Source organism: Carettochelys insculpta, chromosome 9 (assembly GCF_033958435.1).
Source record: "Carettochelys insculpta isolate YL-2023 chromosome 9, ASM3395843v1, whole genome shotgun sequence".
NCBI lineage: Eukaryota > Metazoa > Chordata > Testudines > Carettochelyidae > Carettochelys > Carettochelys insculpta.
The window spans coordinates 3,458,730-3,481,178 of record NC_134145.1 but is presented as its reverse complement, the minus strand read 5'-3'; the positions used below and the strand labels follow the sequence as shown (position 1 = coordinate 3,481,178).

General features: G+C 53.4%; 1 protein-coding gene and 3 non-coding genes across 4 annotated transcripts; 1 reads left to right on the top strand and 3 right to left on the bottom strand.

The window, feature by feature from the left end:
* Positions 1 to 660: 660 nt before the first annotated feature.
* On the bottom strand, positions 661 to 824 carry LOC142018112 (U1 spliceosomal RNA). The gene has a single exon (XR_012646711.1). It is a non-coding gene; the product is annotated as a U1 spliceosomal RNA (small nuclear RNA).
* LOC142017897 (uncharacterized) lies at positions 759 to 21,487 on the top strand. Its single transcript, XM_075003238.1, has 7 exons — positions 759 to 816; positions 1,277 to 1,415; positions 5,027 to 5,180; positions 5,910 to 6,427; positions 16,636 to 16,742; positions 17,248 to 18,228; positions 19,095 to 21,487. The coding sequence occupies exons 1-6, from the start codon at positions 759 to 761 to the stop codon at positions 17,667 to 17,669; spliced, it is 1,398 nt and encodes a 465-aa protein (XP_074859339.1). The 3' UTR covers positions 17,670 to 18,228; positions 19,095 to 21,487.
* Positions 4,893 to 5,008, bottom strand: LOC142018121 (U5 spliceosomal RNA). The gene has a single exon (XR_012646720.1). It is a non-coding gene; the product is annotated as a U5 spliceosomal RNA (small nuclear RNA).
* Positions 5,729 to 5,892, bottom strand: LOC142018100 (U1 spliceosomal RNA). Its single transcript, XR_012646699.1, has one exon. It is a non-coding gene; the product is annotated as a U1 spliceosomal RNA (small nuclear RNA).
* Positions 21,488 to 22,449: the final 962 nt, after the last annotated feature.

Here is a 22,449-nt window from a genome sequence, read left to right as displayed (position 1 = left end):
CTCACCATCTTTCTCTATTCCCTCTCCCCCTTAGCCGCCACCCACAGCCCGCTCCTGCACCCTTCCTCCCACGCAGAACGCACAAGCTCACGCTCTGCCCACTCTTTCACCCTCCCTCCCTCCCTCCCTCCCTCCCGCCGTCCGCAGCCCAAGCTCCTTCCTGCACGCTCTAGCACCTGCCCAGGGCCCGCATCCGCACCCCAGCAGCCCTGCCACCGCCGCCATGCAAGGAACCCTTTCATTTCTGGCCCCGCCCTGGAGCCTGCGGGCTCCCGCATGGTAATCTGAGGGCCCTGGGCAGCCGAGGCTCGGCGGGAGGGGCGGCGAGATTGAGAGAAACAGGGCCAACGTTTTCTCGCTTCTCAGTCGAGAGTTCTTTTTCTCTTCGAGTCAGCGAGCCTTGGGCCTTTTTCCTTCTGGCTTGCAAGCAAGCGGCACAAAGCACTCTTGGCCCCCGGAAGGCGCACAAATTTTTAACAGCTCCTTAGAGAAAACACCCCCCCCCACCCCAAGCAACAACCTCTGCAGCACGCACGAGACCAGCGTCCCCCCACGGGCAACACAGCAGGCTGGCAGCATCGCGACAAACCGAACCCCGATGACTGAAACTTCGGCTGCCCAAACCCCCACCTTCAATACTTGTTCTTTCACAAACACCACCAGGGGAAAGCGCGCACGCAGTCCCCCACTACCACAAATTATGCAGTCGAGTTTCCCGCATTTGGGGAAATCGCAGGGGTCAGCACACCCGCAGTGCAATGGATGAGCCTCACCCTGGGAAAACCACCTTCGTGATCATGGTATCTCCCCTGCCAGGTAAGTATGAGCTCCTGTCCAACAGCGCCCACTGCCCGCCACACCGCAAACACTCTCACCTCACGGGGAACACACACTCCGCCACCATCTACACACGCCCACACCGCTCCTCACCGCTTCCCGACACCCACTCCCCCCCGCCGCGCTCCAACACCCACCCCGAGCCCCTGCGCTCGCCCCACTTAGGCCCGGCTCTGCACATCCCTCCCTCTCCCACAAGGCTCCGCGCGCACCCATATCTGCATACGGCCGCACGCCGCCCCGCCCCGCCGCGCGGCCCCGCCCCTCTCGCCTTCTCTGCCTGCCCGCCCGCCCGCCCGGCTCTTCCAGCGCTGAAGGCGAGCGGCCGGGCCAGCGCTCGGCCGCCTGGGAGCCCGCACGGAAGGCCCCGGCCTGGGCTCCCCGAGGAGACGGACCCCCCTCCCGCTCACCTCCCCGCTCGCTGCACCCGCCCCCCCAGCGGGCCCCTGGGAGCGGCACACGAGAGCGGGCCTGCGCCTGCGCCTGCGCCTGCGCCTGCGCCTGAAGGGGGCTCGTGGGGAGGGCCGCTGGCAAGGCCAGCAAAAGCCGAGCAGGCGCAAGAGCCGAGAGCTCCGCAGGCCGGGACGGGGGCCTGGGGCACAGCTGAGGGGTGCGCCCGAGGCCCCAGCTCTCGCTTAGCAGCTGCCGAAATCCAACGCGTTGTCCCCCGGCCCTGCCCCCGGCCGCGCCGGATGTCCCCGGAAGAACACACGCACCCGCCCACCCACCGTGCGCACTTCATCGTGGGACCTAATGCTAATGAGGCCCGGTGGGCGGGGGGTTTGCATCTCTCTCTCATTTGCGTACTTTGGGATGTGTCTTCAGTAGCCCAAAACTTCGAAATGGCTTTTTAAATAGCCACTTCAAAGTTTACTAATGAAGCGCGGAAATCTATTCTTTGAAATTGACACCCCTCGGAGAGGTGCGGGTTGTCCAGACGGGGTTCCTTTTCCAGAGGACCCAGGCAACTTCGAAATTCCTTTATGTGTAACAGCAGATAGGCACGAGGGGCTTTTCAAGTTCCCCGGGCTCCTTTTCAAAAAGAGCCCCACGTGGATGAGCCTCGCCGCAGTTCTCCGTACGGCAATTTCCAAGTGTGGCCGGTGTCAGCGTTCTAAGTTGATGCTGACTATGTATTTCATTCCTTCGTAAGTCAACCCTGAAATGGCTATTTACACGACCATTTCAAAGTTCTGTGCTTTGGTTGACGTTGTCAGCCCCGAGGTTTTTTCTTACGTATTTAGCTTTCTTCATTTATATAGTTCTTTTGAAACAGAAGCACAAGTGTAGATGCACCGAGTGAAAAAATTACTATGTCTCACTTCCGTAAAATCGTGAAAATCATAAAATCAAAATGTCACACAGGTAGTCATGTTACTCTGTAACTCTGACAACAACAAAAAGTCCTGTGGCACCTAGTAGACTAAGGGATATTTTGGAGCATAAGCGTTAGTTGGCAAAGATCCGCTTTCGCAGATGCATGAGTTGTGGGTGGGGGGGTGTGGTTTCAGAGGGGTATTTAAAGAGTGGGGTTCTTGTAAGAGGGAGGGCCACGGCTGACAAGGTCTATTCAGCAAGGTGGAAATGGCCCCGTATCAACAGTACTTATCAAAAGAGGAAAAAACAAGTCAGATCAGACAAGGGGATGTGAGCCTTTGTCAGAGTCTACTGGGGAACTATTAGCACCCAGAACAGAGAAACTGCCTTTGTAAGCCGCAAGCCACTCCAGTCTCTGTTTAATCCATGGTTAATGGAATCACATTTACAAATAAATTGCAGCTCAGACATTCTCTCTCCATTTGATTTTTAAAATTTTTTTGTTTCAGAACTGTCACCCTTAATTCTGGCACTGAGTGTCCAGGGAAATTGACCTGTCCCCCCCCCACAGGCTTCTGTACATTACGGTTCCTGATGTCTGGTTTCTAGCCGTTTATTCTTTCACAGAGACACTTTTCGGTTTGGGCAATGTAAATTGCAGTGGAGCATTGCTGGCACATGATAGCATTTCTTATATTAGTAGATCTGCGTGTAAAGAAGCCCTGATGGTATAATTGGTGTTAGGTTCTGTGATGATGTCACTGGTGTAGGTACGTGAGCAGAGTTGGCAGCGAGGACAATTGCAGGGGCTGGTTCCAGGCCTAGAGTCAGCGGTTTGTGATTTGTCGTGGCTGGTAAGGATTTGCTTCAGGCTGGCAGGCTGCCTGTAGGTGACGACAGGCCTGCCTCCCAAGATCTGTGAGAGTGAAAAATCATTGTTCGGGATGGGTTGCAGATCACTGATGATGCGCTGGAGAGGCCTTAGCTGGGGGCTGTATGTGATGGTCAGTGGTGTTGTCTTGTTTTCCTTAAGAGGCCTGTCTTGTAGCAGGTGTCTTCTGGGTACCCTCCTGGCTCTATCAATCCGTTTCCTCACTTTTTTGGGTGGGTACTGTAGTTTAAGAGAAGCTTGGTAAAGATCTTGTAGATATTTGTCTCTGTCTGATGGATCAGAGCAAATACGGTTGTACCTTAGTGACTGGCTGTAAACAATGGATTGTGTAGTATGCCCTGGATGGAAGCTGGAGGCGTGTCCATAAGCATAGCGATCTGTGGGTTTTTGGTATTGGGTGCTAATTATGTGACCATTGCTTCTCTGTACAGTAGTGTCCAGGAAGTGAATTTCTTGCGTGGACTGGTCCAGGCTAAGGTTGATGGTGGGGTGGAAACTGTTGAAATCATGGGGGAACTCTTCAAGAGCCTCCTTCCCATGGGTCCAGATGATGAAGAGGTCATCAATGTAGTGCAGGTAGAGGAGGGGCCTAGGAGACGAGAACTGAGAAAGCGTTCTTCCAGGTCAGACATAAAAATGTTGGCCTACTGTGGGGCCATGCGGGTGCCCATCGCAATGCCACTGATTTGAAAGTATAATTTGTCCCCAAATCTGAAATATTTGTGGATGAGGACAAAGTCACAAAGCTCCGCCACCTTTCGTGCCTCGGTCTCATCCGGAATAATGTTCCTAACAGCTTAGAGTCCATCTTTATGTGGGATATTGGTGTAAAGGGATGGTGTTTTCAGGAGGGTCACCAATGGATGGTAGTTTCCTGAGGAAATTGGTGGTATCTTGGAAAAAGATGGTGGTGCTGGTACCATAGGATCAAACTAGAGAGTCCACATATCCAGGCAATCCTGTGGTGAGAGTACCAATGCATGAAATGATGGGGCCTCCATGATTCCCAGGTGTATAGATCTTTGATAGCAGACAAAATAATCCTAGTTTGAATTCAGGGGGTGCAACTATAAAAAATCTTTCCAGATGTCTACTGTAAATATAAATTAAGAACATATACCTTCAAAACCTTTTGTTCAGGTTCATACCCCCAATAACACAATGGCTACGTCTACACGTGCACGCTACATTGAAATAGCTTATTTCGATGAATAGCGTCTACACGTCCTCCAGGGCTGGCAAGGTCGATGTTCAACGTCGACGTTGGGCAGCACCCTACGTCTACACGTGCACGCTACATCCGCAGGGGCTGGAGAGAGCATCTCTCAACCCCTCAGCTGATGGCCGCCATGGGGAACCAGGCTATTTCGATGTTGCGGGACGGGCAAAGACTACACCCTCCCGTCAAAGTAGGTCGCTATTCCCATCCCCTCATGGGGTTAGCAACTTCGACATCTCGCCGTCTAACGTCCATTTCAACTTCAAAATAGCGCCCCACACGTGTAGCCATGACAGGCGCTATTTCAAAGTTAGTTGCCGCTATCTCAAAGTAGCATGCACATGTAGACACAGCTTACACGTGTAGACGTGACAGGCGCTATTTCGAAGTTAGTGCCGCTATCTCAAAGTAGCATGCACATGTAGACACAGCTTACACGTGTAGACGTCACAAGCGCTATTTCGAAGTTGCCGTTGCTACTTCAAAAGAGCCTGCCTGGCCAGACGCAGTTACACAGACGCAAAAACACAAACACCTTTAATTTAAACAGAGCACAAAGCCAAAAAGCCTTAAACTCAGCACCATCGCAACACAAACACTGATTCTACTTTTTAACAGACATAAGGCAGCTTCATCAGAGTGAAGCCTCAAAAAATTGGGTGAAAACTCATAAATGTTCCTCTCCACGGAAATCTTTAGTAAAAGGCGAAAGATTTATACGATCTGAAGAGAAACCAGAGTATACCACGAAACCGCCACAGGCGCTGCCCGCCAAAGAACGACTTCCTCCGAGCTCACGGTGGCTACGCGCCCGACCTGCAAAGCCTCCCCTTCGTGCAGCCCATCGGCCGGACGCGCTCACAGCCCAGTTGCAGCGTCGGAACCTGGGGCTTCGGGAGCAAAGGCAGCCCCTGGGTCAGGGACTCGGGTCGCGCAGCGCAATGCATTGTGGGCATGCAAATGAGCCTCCCTGGCTACGCCCCTCAGCGCCCGCGAGCCCGGGTCTCCCCGCTGCAGTCAGTATGCGCCAGGCAAAGGGTGGCGGCTGCTGGGTCCTCGCAGCCGCTCCGGGCTTCTTCTGGGGCACCTGGCACCAAGCGGGAAACACCCCCTCCCCCGACCCGCAGCGCGCTCGCTGGCCCCTGCGCAAACGTCCTTCGAGCTGCACCTCTCCCCCCACCCTAAATGGCGACCGAGTGATTTGACTGTGACTCGGCAGCCCCTAAGCCTGACGGCATTAGCCAGCCTGGGGCCCAGAGAGAAAACAAAAGAAGCTGCCGGCGGACAGATTTTGCCCAGCCCGCTAGGATAAACGACGGGAAGCGGACGCCTGGAGCTACACCACACGGAAAGGTTGATACAAGGCTTCTTTTACCTCAGCACAACCTAATCCTCCCACAAGCGGAAAACACAACAGACTCCTCGGGATTTTTCTGCCCTTTCTTTTCTTTCACTGCTAGTGTCAGGGGAAAGCGCGAACGCAGTCCCCCACTACCACAAATTATGCAGTCGAGTTTCCCGCATTTGGGGAAATCGCAGGGGTCAGCACACCCGCAGTGCAATGGATGAGCCTCACCCTGGGAAAACCACCTTCGTGATCATGGTATCTCCCCTGCCAGGTAAGTATGAGCTCGTCCCCAACAGCGCCCACTGCCCACCACACCGCAAACACTCTCACCTCACGGGGAACAACGACTCCCCCAACACGCACGCACCCGCACCCGCACCCGCCGCTTCCCGACACCCACACCTGCCCCGCCGCGCTCGGAGACCCATCCCGAGGCCCTGGGCTCCACGCACTACGGCCCTCATCCGCAGATCGCTCCCTCTCCCACAAGGCTCCGCTCGCACGGAGATCTGCATACGGCCGCACGCCGCCCCGCCCCGCCCCGCCCCTCGAGCTCGCTCCGCCGCCGCCCGCCCGCCCGCCTGGCCTGCTCTTCCCGCGCTGAAGGCGAGCCGCACGGAAGGGCCCGGCCTGGGCTCCCGGAAGAGAGCAGGGCTGCGCTTGAAGGGGGCGCATGCGGAGGGCCGCTGGCAAGGCAGGCGGAAGAGCCGAGAGCTCCGCCGGCCGGGCCGGGGGCCGGGCCACAGCTGAGAGGTGCGCCCAGGGCCCCAGCTCCCGCTGAGCAGCTGCCGAAAGCCAAGGCAGCGCCCCCCGGGTGAGGTCCCAGGCGTCCGCTCAGCTGGGAATGGGGCTGCTCCTTTGGCACGGGGAGAACCCGTTTGCATTCGCTGAGCTTGGGGTTCCTAAGCGCTCCTCTCTGCAAGGGGGGGACTGGTTGGTGGCGCTACAGAAGAACTGGAACATCCGAAGGGCTTGCGAGCACGGGCTCCCTCCCGCTCAGCAAGGCAGGCTTCCTGGCGGCTCAGTGTGGCGGGGATGCCCCCCCCTCCCTCCGCGGCTCCTCGAGCTGCACCAGGCCCTGGCCGGGGTTGCTGCAGCTACAGACTGGCCTGTGCCAGAGGGACGGCTGAGGGCAGGGGCTGCTACATGTCTAGGGCATAGAGTGCAGGGGCGCGCGGGACAGACGGACGAGGGCAGGAGGATCATGCGTGGTACCTGCTGCTGGTCCCCACCCAGCTCTCCCCGTGCTCCTTGCTGGCAGGCTTGGTGGACTGGCTTCTCCACTCCTGTCCCTCTGTGCTCTCTGGCTGGGCTCAGTCTGGCATTGATGGGGAAACTGAGGCAGAGAGCGAGCGCACAACTTCCCAGTGGTCCCAATAAATGGACATAACCAATGAGAAATAGACATAGATCAGACCTCAGGCACGGTAACGTACAGAAGCCTGTGGGAGAGCGCGTCAGCCTCCCTGGACACTCAGCAAAGGATTTAAAAGTAGCAGTCCGAAAACAAAGCCATTTCAAGAATCAACTGGAGAGAGAAAAATCTCTGAGCTGCAATTTATTTGCAAATTTGACTCCATCGGCCAAGGATTCTAAACAGACACTGGGAGTGGCTGGCCCCTCACAAAAGCAGCTTCTCTGCCCTGGCGCTTAGGAGCTCCCCGTCAGCGTCTGACAACGGGCTTCTGACAATCCCCCGGTCTGATCTGCCTTGGTTCTTTCCTCTTTGGACACGTACCGCTGATCACGGGCCATTTCCGCCTGGCTGGACAGACCTGGTCAGCTCTGGCCCTACCTTTCACTGGGACCCCACTCTTTAGATACCCCTCTGAGCCCCCCCCCCGACTCCCCCCCACGCATCTGATGAAGCGGCTCTTTGCCCACCAAAGCTTCGGCTCCGAAACATCTGTTAGTCTACAAGGCGCCACAGGACTTCTTGCTGGGCTCGAAGACGCAGCCTAACACGGCGACCTCGCTGATACAGTGCTCCCAAGCGAGCCTGTGCCAGAGCTGGGACACCAACCTCGGAGTCCAGGCCCCAGATCTGGAGCTTCCAAGGCGTGTGGGGGGAGAGGGGGTGTGAGCCAATGCCCAGGTGCCAGCAAAAGGTCTGGTGGGGCAAAGGGGTTTTTTTACAGTTTCATCAGGCACTGACCTTTTCCCTCCCATCCAGACAGTGCCTAGGAATTGTACCTCCTGGGAGGGACCTTGGCACTTATCTGCAGGTAAATTTAATCCAAGGTTTTCTTGTGCTGTCTTTACCCTGTTCATGGCTTCCTGTACTTTCTCACATGAATCCCCACCAATCAAAATGTCATCGATATACTGTAATATTTGGACGTGTGATGGGGTTCTGGGGTCCCCCAAGCTCTGCACCCTGTCCGCAGGCAGGAGAGTCTCTCACTCAGCAGGAGAACAGCAGGTTTATTAGCCGACAGGACACAGCATCGTACAGAGGAGTCAGTGCAGCAGGCAGAGACAGCCAGTCCTATCCACGTTGGGGAGAGGAAGCCCCGAGGGGCCCCCAGAGCTGGGGCCTTGCCCCCTCCTTTGTCTCTCTCTCTCCCAGCCCAGACTCACTGCTTCCAACTCCCAGTTCCAATTCAAACCCCTCAGGCTCCACCTCCTCCTTTGTCTGCAGTACAAAAGTGTTACCTGGTCATCAAGGTTACCCTCAGCAGGAGCCCCCCACCCTCTGTGAGCCACTCACATACACACAGGTATCCCCCACTCCATCACATCTCTCCCCCCTTCCAGACCAAACTGAGCGGGGTCACTCAACTGGTGACCTGGGGAAGTTCGGGGCTCTCCCCTTGTGACAGGGCATCGGCTGTACCCTCTGTTCTCCCCTCGATGTGCACCACCTCCACATCATAGTCCTGCTGGGGGAGGCTCCAAGTCAGGAGCTTGGTTTTGGCCCTTTTCATGTGATGCAGCCGGGCAAGTTCCTTTAGTTCCCTTGGGTTGGTTGGTCTCGCTGCTTCGGCCCCGGTCCGTCAGCCACGTTCTCAAGTCGGGCAGGCAGAGCCCATACAGCTGCTGCAGCCAATGTCTGGAATTCAGTTACAGTCCAGTAACGGAAGGTACAAATGCTTCCATCCTTGGCATTTAGCCAGACCACCACAATGGCTGTGTGCCTCAGTTTCCCCTTTCATGCCACACAATAGGTTTGGAATGTTCCTTCTCATGTCAGAGGTTGAAAGACTAGTTACAGGGAACAATGGTGACATTTCAGAGTTACAGACTCCTTCAACACACAATTCATGCTTCTACATCAACGTCATCATGTCACATGGCTCTTTCAGAACATTCAGTGCATGGTACAATTCTACAGCTTTTGGTAGCAGCACCCCTTGGTTACAGCAGTCAGCGTGAGTAACAGAACAAACCCATTGCAACTGTACATTTACGTTGCTCTTTGGTAGACCACAACTTTTGTGTAACCTCCTTGAGAATCTGGTATTTTGGGGATAAATGGCTGAGGCCTTTCTTAGCACCATCAAGTTCTAATCTTCTCCCTTGCCCCCTGGGATGGAAATCTGATCTCTCTGGCTGTGCCCTCCCTTCTAACAAGAGCTGGGCCATTGATGCTCTCAAGGAGACGGCCCCCTTCCAGCCAGCCTGGAAATTTGCAAACCAAACTGCTTTCTGAGAGTTGTTTTGTGAGTCCCAGATGCAGAATCCACATGAAGGAATCCCTGTTTATCCCAGGACCACACCTCCTTTATCCTTCCCCCTCCAACTACTGCCTCCCCGTGGAATCAGAATTGGAGTCCAGTGTGAGAATATAAGTGTTTCTAGCATCTGGAGATGGGGAATTGCTGAACCTCTCCTGCATCCTACAGAGACTGACTGTGCAGCTGTTTTACTTGGTTCTCACAGGGCTGCTCACACTCCCTGATAGTTTTTACTTTACTTGCACCAGCTTCCAATTCCTGAGAAACTTTTACCCTGCCTGCTTTGGACCCTTCCAGAGCACAGCCAGTGGTTTCACACTCAGGCAGGTCCTGGCCATCAGGGGCTGAAACAAACTTCTCCCCAGGCAAAGGGCTGCTCTGGCTCTTACAGACATGCACCTTTCCTGTTCACTCTCCTTCACCTCACTCCCATTTTCTGCAGTCCCCACAGACGGGTCAGGAAAAGTTTCAGGGAAATTCTCTTCCTTAAGAGCTTCCCCAAACAATAACTCACCCCTGTCTGGCTCCACGGGGGCACTGTTCCCTTGAGCCACAACCAGCTCCTGGGGTTCACCTACACCCAGGATCACTTCTGGCCCATTAGGCAGATTCCCATGTAATCCCCCTCCAGGCAGACAGCCAGTACCACCGGACAGAAGGTTAGGGTCCCTTTCCTCCCTTCTGCTACCAGCTCCTTTATCTTCATCAGTCAGCATAACTCCATTGCCCGTCTGTTCTTGTGTCCTGGCGAGAGGATGACTCTGGTAGGACAGAGTCCTCTCACCCCCTCCCAATAACACCTCAGCATCAGGCAAAGAACAAGTACCAGAATCGTCTGGTCTTGGTGGGGTTCTGGGGTCCCCCAAGCTCTGCACCCCGTCCGCAGGCAGGAGAGTCTCTCACTTAGCAGGAAAACAGCAGGTTTATTAGCCGACAGGACACAGCATCGTACAGAGGAGTCAGTACAGCCGGCAGAGACAGCCAGTCCCATCCATGTTGGGGAGAGGAGGCCCCGAGGGGCCCCCAGAGCTGGGGCCTTGCCCCCTCCTTTGTCTCTCTCTCCCTCAGCCCAGACTCACTGCTTCCAACTCCCAGTTCCAATTCAAACCCCTCAGGCTCCACCTCCTCCTTTGTCTGCAGTACAAAAGTGTTACCTGGTCATCAAGGTTACCCTCAGCAGGAGCCCCCCACCCTCTGTGAGCCACTCACATACACACAGGTATCCCCCACTCCATCACAGGACGTTATGTGGCATGGTCAAACCATCTAGGACTTTTGATGATGCACCGTGGCACATTGTACGTGAGTGTTCGAATCCCTGTGGCATCCTAGTGAAAGTACACTGGATGCTGTTCCAGGTGAAAGCAAATCTGTCCTGATCGGCAGGCTGTAGGGGAACCATGAAAAACATGTCCTTTACATCCAGTACAGCTAGTCACTGTTTGTTCCAGGTTTGTATGTTATTTACAATGTCTACTATACTGGGGACTGCTGCAGTTAGGGGTCCAGTGTTGCTATCCAGTTTGCGGTAGTCTACAGTGAGCCTCCATTTGCCATTAGGCTTTTTTACTGGCCACACTGGTGAAGTGTATGGGGAGTGTGTCCGAATTAATAGTCCCCGTTTCTTTAGGTCTTTAATCAATTCTGTTCCAGGAGCCACAGCTTCAGCTGGGACATTGTACTGCTTCACATGAGTCACAGCTGATGGGGGGAGGGGAGGAGCTTGGGCTAGCAGGTTTACATGACAGAGGGAAGCTTTCCCCTCCTCCAGGATCGTTGTGCTGGGTTTGCAGCCGGCTCCATATGCCCACCTTTCTCCAGCAATGATTCCCTCCTTGCCCCTTAGGATGTCCATGCCAAGTATATTGGCACTTCCAAGTATTAATTCATGTTTCCGCGGTTGCCTGTAGGGGTTTAAAGGGATATCCAGCTTTACTTTGACCAGCGGGTAAGACACAGTAGTGCCCTTCACTCCAGCAACCAAAACCTGCTTTCGGTTGGAAGGTGGGGGTTTGGAAAAATTCTCCCTTTTAATCATGGATAATTGGGCTCCAGTGTCTACCAGGAAGGAGACAGTAGTTTTATTATTTACTGTTACCAGGATCCAGGGGTTATTGCTGTGATTTTCTCTCCCTGCCGGTTTGAGCTCACTTATAGAGAGAGAGATTTGTTCCCCTGCTAGTCAATTTTCCTGGTCACTTTCAACTAGCGGCTGCAGCTCTTGTAATTGCTGCCGCAGCTGCGTGTAAGGGGTATCGGAGCTGGGGGGTGCACGAGGACTAATCGCCTCCCTCCCTTGCTTAGCCCCTTTTAAGGCAGCCAGGAGCTTTAGCTTCCCAGTTGGCATTCCGTGCAGCAAATCTCGGGGGTATCCTAGATCTAAACGCTGTTTCCACGGGGGTTATCTTATGCCGAGGCTTAAAGCCTTCTTGCTGCCTTTTATTATCTCCCTTTAAATTTTGCATCTTAACTTTGACCTGTGGTGCCTCAGTTTCTCCAAACTCTCGGAGGTCTCTTAGCATAAGTTCAAATAGCTCCTGATAGGAATAGTTGTGCTGCTGAGCATGATTTCTGGTGGCGAGCATTATTGCCCTATGAGGTCCAGGAGACCCTTTAAGCACTGGTCTCAAATCCTCCGTTATTACCCGTTGTTCCCATGGGCTCTCCTCCTCATCCGCGTTTTCTGGACTAGCTCGGCTGAGCAGAGCTGTTATGAACACAGTCTGCAGGGCTCCTTTAAGTTCATCCCCATTTGTCCACAGGGTGACAGCGGGTTCACCTCTATTAGCGCGGTGGATTCCCCTAGCCCACCTACAGGCAAAGGTCCAAATAGACTTTGGACCCTCCTTATTTCTGGGGGTAAGGAATACTCCTGCACCCAGATTTACCCTCCCACATTCCTGGGAGGACAGCTGTGTATGGCCTGCTCCTGTATCCCATATTTTGCCTAGCCGTTCTATCACTCCTTCCCCAGGCTTTTTGGCAAACTTATTTTGGATCTTGCTTCATTTTGCAGGCTTATAGCTGCGGGTAGTAATTTGGGTGGGTCGTGGCTCTGCCTTTTTGCTAGAGTTACCCTCTCCCTGCTCAGTGAGATCTTTTTGGTAGGTGATGATGGGTCTCATGTGGATGGGGGGGTTTTCTAACTCAGGGGAGGAATAGGTGGAATATACCTCTTCATCAGAGGAATTCCAGATGTCCCCATCCCAATTCATTCCTCTAATATGAATATGGCATTAGGAATATATTACCGACCACCTAACCAGGACAGTGATAGTGATGCTGAAATGATGAGGGAGATTAGAGAGGCTATCAAAATAAAAAACACAGTAATAATAGGAGATTTCAATTATCCCCATATTGATTGGGTGCATGTCACCTCAGGACGGGATTCAGAGATTAAATTTCTTGATGCCTTAAATGACTGCTTCTTGGAGCAGCTAGTAGAGGAACCCACAAGGGGAGAGTCGATTCTCGATCTAGTCTTGACTGGAACGCAGGATCTGGTCCAAGAGGTAACTGTTACTGGACCGCTTGGAAATAGTGACCACAATATAATAACTTTTAATATTCCTGTGTTGGGAAGAACACCGCAGCGGTCAAACACTCTGGCATTTAATTTCAAAAAGGGGAATTACACTAAAATGAGGAAGCTAGTTAAACAGAAACTAAAAGGTAGAGTAATTAAACTAAAATCCCTGGAAGCTGCATGGAAACTGTTTAAAGACACCATACTAGAGGCCCAACTTAAATGTATACCCCAAATAAAAAAACACAGTAAGAGACCTAACAAAGAACCACCATGGCTAAACAGCCATGTTAAAAAGGCAGTGAGAGAGAAAAGGGCAGCTTTTAAAAAGTGGAAGTCAAATCCTAGTGAGGAAAATAGAAAGGAACATAAACACTCCCAAATTAACTGTCATAATGTAGTAAGAAAAGCCAAAAAAGAGTTTGAGGAACAGCTAGCCAAAAATTCAAAAAACAATAGTAAAATATTTTTTAAATACATTAGAAGCAGGAAGCCTGCTAAAAAAGCAGTGGGGCCCTTGGATGATAAAGATATAAAAGGAGCGATCAAGGAAGACAGTGCCATTGCGGAGCGATTAAATGATTTCTTTGCTTCAGTCTTCACGGCTGAAGATGTTACAGAGGTTCCTAAATCTGAGCCAGCCTTTTTAGGCAACAAATCTGAGGAACTCACTCAGATTGAAGTGACATTAGAGGAGGTTTTGGAATTAATTGATAAGCTGAATAGTAACAAGTCTCCAGGACCAGACGGCATTCACCCAAGGGTTCTGAAAGAACTCAAATGTGAAATTGCGGAGTTATTAACAGTGGTTTGTAACCTATCCTTTAAATCCACTTTGGTACCAAATGACTGGAAGACGGCCAATATAACACCAATATTTAAAAAAGGCTCTAGAGGAGATCCTGGCAATTATAGACCGATAAGTTTAACATCAGTACCAGGCAAATTAGTAGAAACACTAGTAAAGAGTAAAATTGCAAGGCACATAGAAGAGCACGAACTGTTGGGCAAAAGTCAGCATGGTTTCTGCAGAGGGAAGTCGTGTCTGTCTAATCTATTAGAATTCTTTGAAGGGGTTAATAAACATGCGGACAAGGGGCACCCAGTGGACATAATATACCTAGATTTCCAGAAAGCCTTTGACACGGTCCCACACCGAAGGCTTTTATGTAAATTAGGTGGTCATGGGATAGGAGGAAAGGTCCTTTCATGGATCGGGAATTGGTTAAAAGACAGAAAACAAAGGGTTGGAATAAATGGTAAATTTTCACAATGGAGGGGGGTAACTAGTGGTGTTCCCCAGGGGTCAGTCCTGGGACCGATCCTGTTCAACTTGTTCATCAATGATCTAGAAAATGAGGTAAGCAGTGAGGTGGCAAAGTTTGCAGATGACACCAAGTTGTTCGGGACAGTCAAAAGCAAAAGGGATTGTGAAGAACTACAAAAAGATCTCAGCAAACTGAGTGATTGGGCAGCAAAATGGCAAATGAAATTTAATGTGGGTAAGTGTAAGGTAATGCATGTTGGAAAAAATAACCCAAATTACACGTACTACATGATGGGGTCAAATTTTGCTACGACAGATCAGGAAAGGGATCTTGGAGTTATAGTGGATAGTTCTCTGAAGACATCCACGCAGTGTGCACCGGCAGTTAGTAAGGCAAATAGGATGTTAGGAATTATTAAAAAAGGGATCGATAATAAGACAAAAGATATCATACTTCCCCTATATAAAACTATGGTACGCCCACATCTCGAGTACTGCGTGCAGATGTGGTCTCCTCACCTCAAAAAAGATATATTGGCATTAGAAAAGGTTCAGAAAAGGGCGACTAAGATGATTAGGGGCTTGGAAAGGGTCCCATATGGGGAGAGGCTAGAGAGACTGGGACTTTTCAGTTTGGAAAAAAGGCGATTGAGGGGCGATATGATAGAGGTATATAAAATCATGAATGGTGTGGAGAAAGTGAATATAGAAAAATTATTTACCTTTTCCCATAATACAAGAACTAGGGGACACCAAATGAAATTGATGGGTAGTAGGTTCAAAACTAATCAAAGGAAATTTTTCTTCACACAGCGCGCAGTCAACCTGTGGAACTCCTTGCCCGAGGAGACTGTGAAGGCCAGGACTCTATTAGGGTTTAAAAAAGAGCTTGATAAATTTTTGCAGGTCAGGTCCATAAATGGCTATTAGCCAGGGATAAAGTATGGTGCCCTAGCCTTCATAACAAGGGCAGGAGATGGATGGCAGGAGATAAATCATTTGATCATTGTCTTCTGTTCTCCTTCTCTGGGGCACCTGGCATTGGCCACCGTCGGCAGATGGGATGCTGGGCTTGATGGACCTTTGGTCTGACCCAGTATGGCCATTCTTATGTTCTTATGTTCTTAGGTGGAATATACCTCTTCATCAGAGGAATTCCAGATGTCCCCATCCCAATCCTCTGGATCTAGCCAGAGAGCAGCCTCTACTTTAGCTTGATTAATTGTTTGGGGCTTGCTCTCTAATCTCGCCCTCTGCTTTACTCCTTCCTTCCTTCCTTATTAACGGAGTGAGGCGCTGTTCTAATTGGTGCAAATTATTACTTAGCAGGTGCCCTCGGGTGTCTAGGTTCTGGCAGCGCCGCGCTAACTCTTTTTTTTTCCTTTTTACTCTTTTTAATTCCGCTTTAGATTAGCGTGGCTGTTGCATGCTGCTTGTAGGGCACTTTTAAGTAGCTAGATACAAGCTTCTTTTCCCTTTTTCTGCTTTATTCTACAAGCAGTTCTCCAACTACAGAACTGTGAGCACAGTTCCTCGGGATTTTTCCATTCCCTTTTTAACATTTCTTTATCTCATTTTGGGTCAGCCCAACTTTCCTGGGCAAAGCTTTTTTTCCTACCTTGGTGTGGAGAAAGTGAATGGTGTGGAGAAAGTGAATATAGAAAAATTATTTACCTTTTCCCATAATACAAGAACTAGGGGACACCAAATGAAATTGATGGGTAGTAGGTTCAAAACTAATCAAAGGAAATTTTTCTTCACACAGCGCACAGTCAACCTGTGGAACTCCTTGCCCGAGGAGGCTGTGAAGGCCAGGACTCTATTAGGGTTTAAAAAAGAGCTTGATAAACTTTTGCAGGTTAGGTCCATAAATGGCTATTAGCCAGGGATAAAGTACGGTGCCCCAGCCTTCAGAACAAGGGCAGGAGATGGATGGCAGGAGATAAATCACTTGATCATTGTCTTCTGTTCTCCTTCTCTGGGGCACCTGGCATTGGCCACCGTCGGCAGATGGGATGCTGGGCTGGATGGACCTTTGGTCTGACCCAGTATGGCCGTTCTTATGTTCTTATGTTCTTATGCACCTTGCTGAAATCAGTGACTGGCTTCATGCTGCTGTATTGGAACTAAGAGCACAGACAGACCCTGCTCCCTGTGCCAATTCTGTGAGCCGATGCCCAGGTGCCAGCTAAAGGTCTGGTGGGGCAAAGGGGGTGATGCTGCACCGGCAGCTACGCTAAGCAGCCAGGGCAGGCTGGGGTCTTTGGTTTGCGTTTAGTTCGGGTACAGCAGCAAGAGGAAAATTTACACTTATTAGAGGCTTTAACAATTACCTTTTATTTACACAAAGATTGAAACAATTTAACTTAAAAAAAGTTTTAGACAAACTAGCTAACTTAAACTAATACAAGTAATGTGTACACAAGAAAGGCCTGTTGTAGGTGTGATTTTCACCCCTGCCTCTTAGACCTGGTGGAACCAGAGTCTTTCCCTCAATTGCTATAGGAAAGAAGTGTAATACAGGTGTAATTTTTACCCCTGCCTCATAGATCCGGTGTGACCCAGAATCTTTCTCTCAATCCCTCGGAAAGAAGTAGATGCGAACCGGGAGTCCCCAGTCTCGGGAGTCAATACCGGACCTGGCCAGCAAGTGTAGGTGATTGGAGCTCAAAGGGGGTGGGCTGCCAAACCCCTCTTTATACCCCTTTGGTCACGTAGGCTTCTTCCTGGTCTCAAGTGGCCAATGGGGGAGGAACGTGTTTAAACCCCAGGTTTCCCAGGGAAGGTGCACAGCTCAATTCGCACCTGTAAATTGTGGACAATTGTGCACCTTTGAAGGTAATGGGCGGAGGTTCCCCGTTCTTCCTGGGGCAGTAATCAGGCGTGTCAATCACCAATATCATCCAAAAGGGTGGCCATTAGCTAGCCCATTCACTGTCTGGTTTCTGTGTATGGTAAAAATCTAGGTAAAACAGCACACCTGCGTTCCCAGGGCATCAAAGGCTGCCTGTCTCTCTCTCTCTGTCTTTGCCAGTGGGGAGGAGAGAAAAAAAGGCCAAATGGGGGTGAGGGGGGGTTGTCAGCTGGCCCTTGCACTCCAGCTGCTGTCACACCTCACGCTCTCATTCAGCAGCTAAACCAGAAGGTTCATTTCTCCACAGCGACGCGGCCTAGAACAGACTCCTCAACGCAGCACACCAGCCCTGGGCCTGGCAGCAGGAAACTCACCAGCACCAACTGGTCATCCCGCAAGAGGACTCACGTTGGAACTCACCTCTGCCGCCACCAGAGTGCCAACTGGCTGTGCAAGCTGTCACGTCCTTCAGCTTGCAGGCAAACTGGGGCTGGATTCCAGCCAGGGGCTGTGCCTGACCTGGGGGAGGAAGCGACTCGGCGCACTTCAGGGAACCCCTTCTCGTTGCCCAAACTGAGGCTAAAGGGAGTGGCTGGTGGTGGCGGTGTGTGGGGAGGAAGGAAGGAAGGAAGGAAGGAAAGCGTTTCCCTGCAGCGCACAGAGCCGTGCAGAACTACGTGTGACCCCGACCACACACACAGGGTCACGCCAGACATGGGCCCCTGTTAGCCGGTGGCCAGGTAATGTGCGGTGAGGTACTCCCCTGGGTCCTAAGCAACCCAGTTTTTTACTGTTAGAGCAGGCAGCTCCTAGCACTCTCACCCAAGGCCAGGCTGTAGTAACCAAACGGTTAAAGTTCTTTTTGTTGCGCCGGCTGTGTTGCAGTAACAAAAGGGTTAACAAAATGGTTAGGCTCAGAGCTTAACTAGTTACAAGTTTACTTAAGCTACAGTTATAAGCGTGGGGTTACAAAAGGCTATTGTTTACTTCTTATATGCTAGCAAAGTACAGGTGTTAACAAGTTACCTTACAATCCAATACAAAGATATCTGTTACCATCTAACACAATGATATCTTGGCACAATGACATCTAGTTACAGAGCTCTAATTCTTTAGCTGTGCACAAAAAAGTCGGCGACCTAGCATGGGTGTATCTTACCCTCTCTGCGTCTCTCGATACCAGCGTAGCCAAGCCGGATCGGTCACTCAGTTCCGCGGAAAGACGAATACGAGGTTGGGCGTCCCCAGCTGTGGACCTCGGGAGGCAATCACCTGACCCGACCAGCAGGTAGGTGGTGGAATGCACTCAAAGTTAGAGTTCTGCTGGACCCATCTTTTATACCCCTTTTGGGTTATGTATTCTCTTTCTTATCTATGGTGCCAGATCATACTGGTCTGTCTTTGTGACGCCAGTTTGTTACAAGGGCATTTCTTACTTAGTTTGCACTTGTAAGACAAGAGATAAGCAATTTAGGAGTACAGGACATTCTTTTTGTGCGGGCGGGGCACTTCCCCTTCTGGGGTGATTGTGTGTCTGTGCATCATATCGATCAATGCCAGCTGGGGTGATTTCTGAGGGTCCCCCCCCACCTCTTGTTGACAGTCTGGCCTGTTAGCCTTCCATCTGTACTTTCTGCTTCTCAGGGTCACGATAAGCTAGCATATCTGGGCCTCAATGAAGGCATCAAAGACTGTGCTGTCAGCAGCCATTTCCGTGCCCTGTGTGCTCCTCGGTGGGCGGGGGGGCAGCGAGCAAGCTGGCTTGTAAGGGGGAGACTTTGTCTGGCTACAGCCCCCAATCCCCCTTTTCCCTCCCCAGATCACTCACCCCCCGGCCTGTTCCTGCAACCCCGACCACTGCTCCCGCGACTCACTTCCAGACGCCCCCCCCGCACCCTCACCGCGCTCCTGTAGCCTCCCTCCTAACCAGATCCCCACCATCTCCTCTCTTCCCTTTCCCCTCCCCAGCCCATTCCTGCACCCTTCCTCCCACGCAGAACCCATAACCTCACGCTCGACTCACCCCTTCACCCTCCCTGCGTCCACCAACCCGAGCTCGCTCCTGCCCCCGGTGCCCAGCCCCCGCATCCGCACCCCAGCCCGCTCCCCAGCAGCCCCGCCGCCATGCAAGGAGCCTTTCATTTCTGGCCGCAGCACCCCGGAGTCTGAGCGGCCCCGCACCTTAATCTAACGGCCCTGGGCAGCCCCCTTGGCTCGGAGCTGGAGCTGGAGAAAAGTGGAGCCGATGTCTTTTTCCGCTCCTCAGCTGAGGCTTTAGAGTTCTTTCTTTCCTCAAGTCCGGGAGCTTTCTGGCGGCTTTTTCCTTCTTGCTTGCAAGCAAGCGGCGACTGACCGATTTGTCTGTGACTCGGCAGCCCCTAAGCCCAAAGGCATTAGCCAGCCTTGGGCCCTGAAAAGAGACAAAAGACCATGCAACCGGAGAGATTTTGCGAAGCCCGCTGGGGCAAACATCAGCAGGCAGAAGCCAAAAACTACACCACAGCAAGTGGTTAAAGTAAGACTTTGTCTTTAGTGCCAACCACCCTGCCGCAACCTCCGTTTCACACCCTGGCTACGTCTACACGTGAACGCTACATCGAAATAGCTTATAGCTGCGGGCTCCCAGGCGGCCGAGAGCTGGCCCGGCCTCTCGCCTTCTCTGCCTGCCCGCCCGCCCGCCCGCCCGCGCGGCTCTTCCAGCGCTGAAGGCGAGCGGAAGGGCCAGCGCTCGGCCGCCTGGGAGCCCGCACGGAAGGCCCCGGCCTGGGCTCCCCGAGGAGACGGACCCCCCTCCCGCTCACCTCCCCGCTCGCTGCACCCGCCCCCCCACCGGGCCCCTGGGAGCGGCACACGAGAGCGGGCCTGCGCCTGCGCCTGCGCCTGCACCTGAAGGGGGCTCGTGGGGAGGGCCGCTGGCAAGGCCAGCAAAAGCCGAGCAGGCGCAAGAGCCGAGAGCTCCGCAGGCCGGGACGGGGGCCTGGGGCACAGCTCAGGGGTGCGCCCGAGGCCCCAGCTCTCGCTTAGCAGCTGCCGAAATCCAACGCATTGGCCCCCGCCCCTGCCCCAGGATGTCCCCGGGGGGCTGTGCCACGGCCGGGAGCCCAGCACTGCCAAGGCTCAGGCTGCTCCTTCCGCTCCCGGTGTCAGCACATGCCCGAGGGCTGGGGCACGGCTTTCTGTGGGCATCCCACGTAGTTCCCTCCACCCTGTTCATCACTTCCCGACCCGCGCCCTAAACAAGCCCCAGCCACAGCCGGCCCGTCCTCCCCGCATGGCCTGCGCTGGGCCGCCGTGCTCCCGGGCCCTTGCAGAAGCAGGGGGTGGGGGTGGGAGTGGCGGTGGACCCTCCCTCCCCAGGCGACCCTCCGGCCGCCCTTCCATCTGCGTCGGCCTGGTGGGCGTCATCGGGACCTTACTGGATTCACATGTGACTGTACAAAACATGGCTGAACCCACCGCTGTACATTTCCACACAAACTCGTGCCAAGGGGCCAAGCCACCTGCCTGGAGAAAGCACGAAAGATTCCCTGGCCTCTCTTCCTGCCGCCTGTAGGCAGCTACCCTTGTTGAATCTGACGCGACGAGCACTGCCTCGGCACGTCTCGTGCAAATGCTTGCTTCTGGGCCGCCTCAACAGGAGGCTTAGCAACCTACCGCAAAAGCTTGTGAATAGCAAAGTCAGCTGAATAGTGGCGACAAAAAGACAATGCCTTTCCTAGGTGCCAATGCCCACTCGACAAACTTTGCTGTGACCCTTCAGGCCAGCGCATCAGCCACGGCTGACGAACGAAAAGGACAGCGTCAGACGTGGACGGGCGACCTGCTCGTCTGACAAACTCCATCTTGAGGTGTGCTTTCGCACAGCGAGAGCCACGCAATTCCCTCCACGTGAGTGAGGGTACCAAGGGAGCCGGGAGAAGGCCTCCATCTTATCTAGCTCATCACTTCAGGAGCATCCTTGCTATCAACTGAGCCCCAAATGACTGAGGGCCCATCCTAACTCCGGACGTACCCCGGAGACTTACACCACAGCAAATTACTCCATCCCTGCTACAAAGCGGCACCAAGACATTTGCGTTGCTTTACGTCATTAAACTTCTTGGGCAACTTTGCTCTTAACTTTTCCCTTCTCTTTCATTTCTTCTTTCCACCTTTAACATGTATAGGCTACAGGCTTAGCGCAGCGTGCTCCTTGGGATGAGCTCCCAGGCACACACTGAGCTGGCAATGTGCTGGTCCTTTGCCACGGCGAGAACCTCTTTGGCTTTGGCGAGGTTGGCTTCCATAACCTCTCCTCCGTGCAAGGAAGGTACTGGTGGTGAAACAGAAGAACCGCAGCATCTGACGGGCTTGCGAGCTACAGGCTTCGTGGTGGCTCCGTGTGGCGGGCATGCCCGGGGCTCCTCGAGGTGCACCGGGCCCTGGCCGGGGTGGTTGGAGGTACACACTGGTCGGTGCAGGACGGACGGCTCAGGGCAGGGGCTGCTACCTGTCCAGAGCATACAGGGCAGAAGGCGGGCGGGCGGGACAGACAGACAGACGATGGAAGGTAGATCATGAATGGCACCTGCTGCTCGTCCCCCCACAGCTCCCCCGTGCTCCTCGCCGGCAGGGTTGCTGGACTCCCTTCTCCACTGCCGTCCCTCTGTGGTTTCTGCCTGGACTCAGCCTGGCACTGGTGAGGAAACTGACGTGGACAGCGACCGCACAACTTCCCGGTGCTCCCAAGCGAGCCTGTGTCAGAACTGAGAAACCAACCCAGGAGTCCAGGCCCCCAGCTGGAGATTCCACGGGCCGAGAGGGGGGAGGGGGGCGGCCCTGGGTCTCGCACCCCAGCTGCCCTCAGACGGGACGCTCTCATTCAGCAGCTAAACCAGAAGGTTCATTTGACCACAGGGACGCGGCCTACAACAGGCTCGTCAGCACAGCACACCAGCCCTGGGCCAGGCCCTGGGAAACTCACCAGGACCAACTAGTCATCCCGCAAAAGGACTCAGTTTGGAACACAACTCCCCCCCGCCCCTCCACAGCCCCGCACCACAGCGTCAACTGCCATGCAAGTTGCCATGTCCTTCAGCTTCCAGGCAAACTGGGGCTGGATTCAGACCAAGGGCTGTGCCTGACAGCGGGGAAGACGTAGCTCTGTGCACTTCAGGGAACCCCTTCTCATTGGCCAAACAGCAGCCAAAGGGACCGCTTGGCGGCGGCGCCTGTGCGGAGCGTGTGTGTATTTCTCTGCAGCACAACAGCAGAAGCACGTGACTCCCAACCCCGCCACAGCTACGCTACACGTGGCCCCCATTCCCCTCCCTAGATCCTGCACCCCCGGGCCTGTTCCCCCGCCGGCTCTCCCCAGGCCCTGCAGCACCTACCCCGATCCTGTGACCCCTTCCGGACACACCCCCCACCCCCTCACCCTGCTCATGTAGCCTCCCCCTCACCCACATCCTCACCATCTTTCTCTATTCCCTCTCCCCCTTAGCCGCCACCCACAGCCCGCTCCTGCACC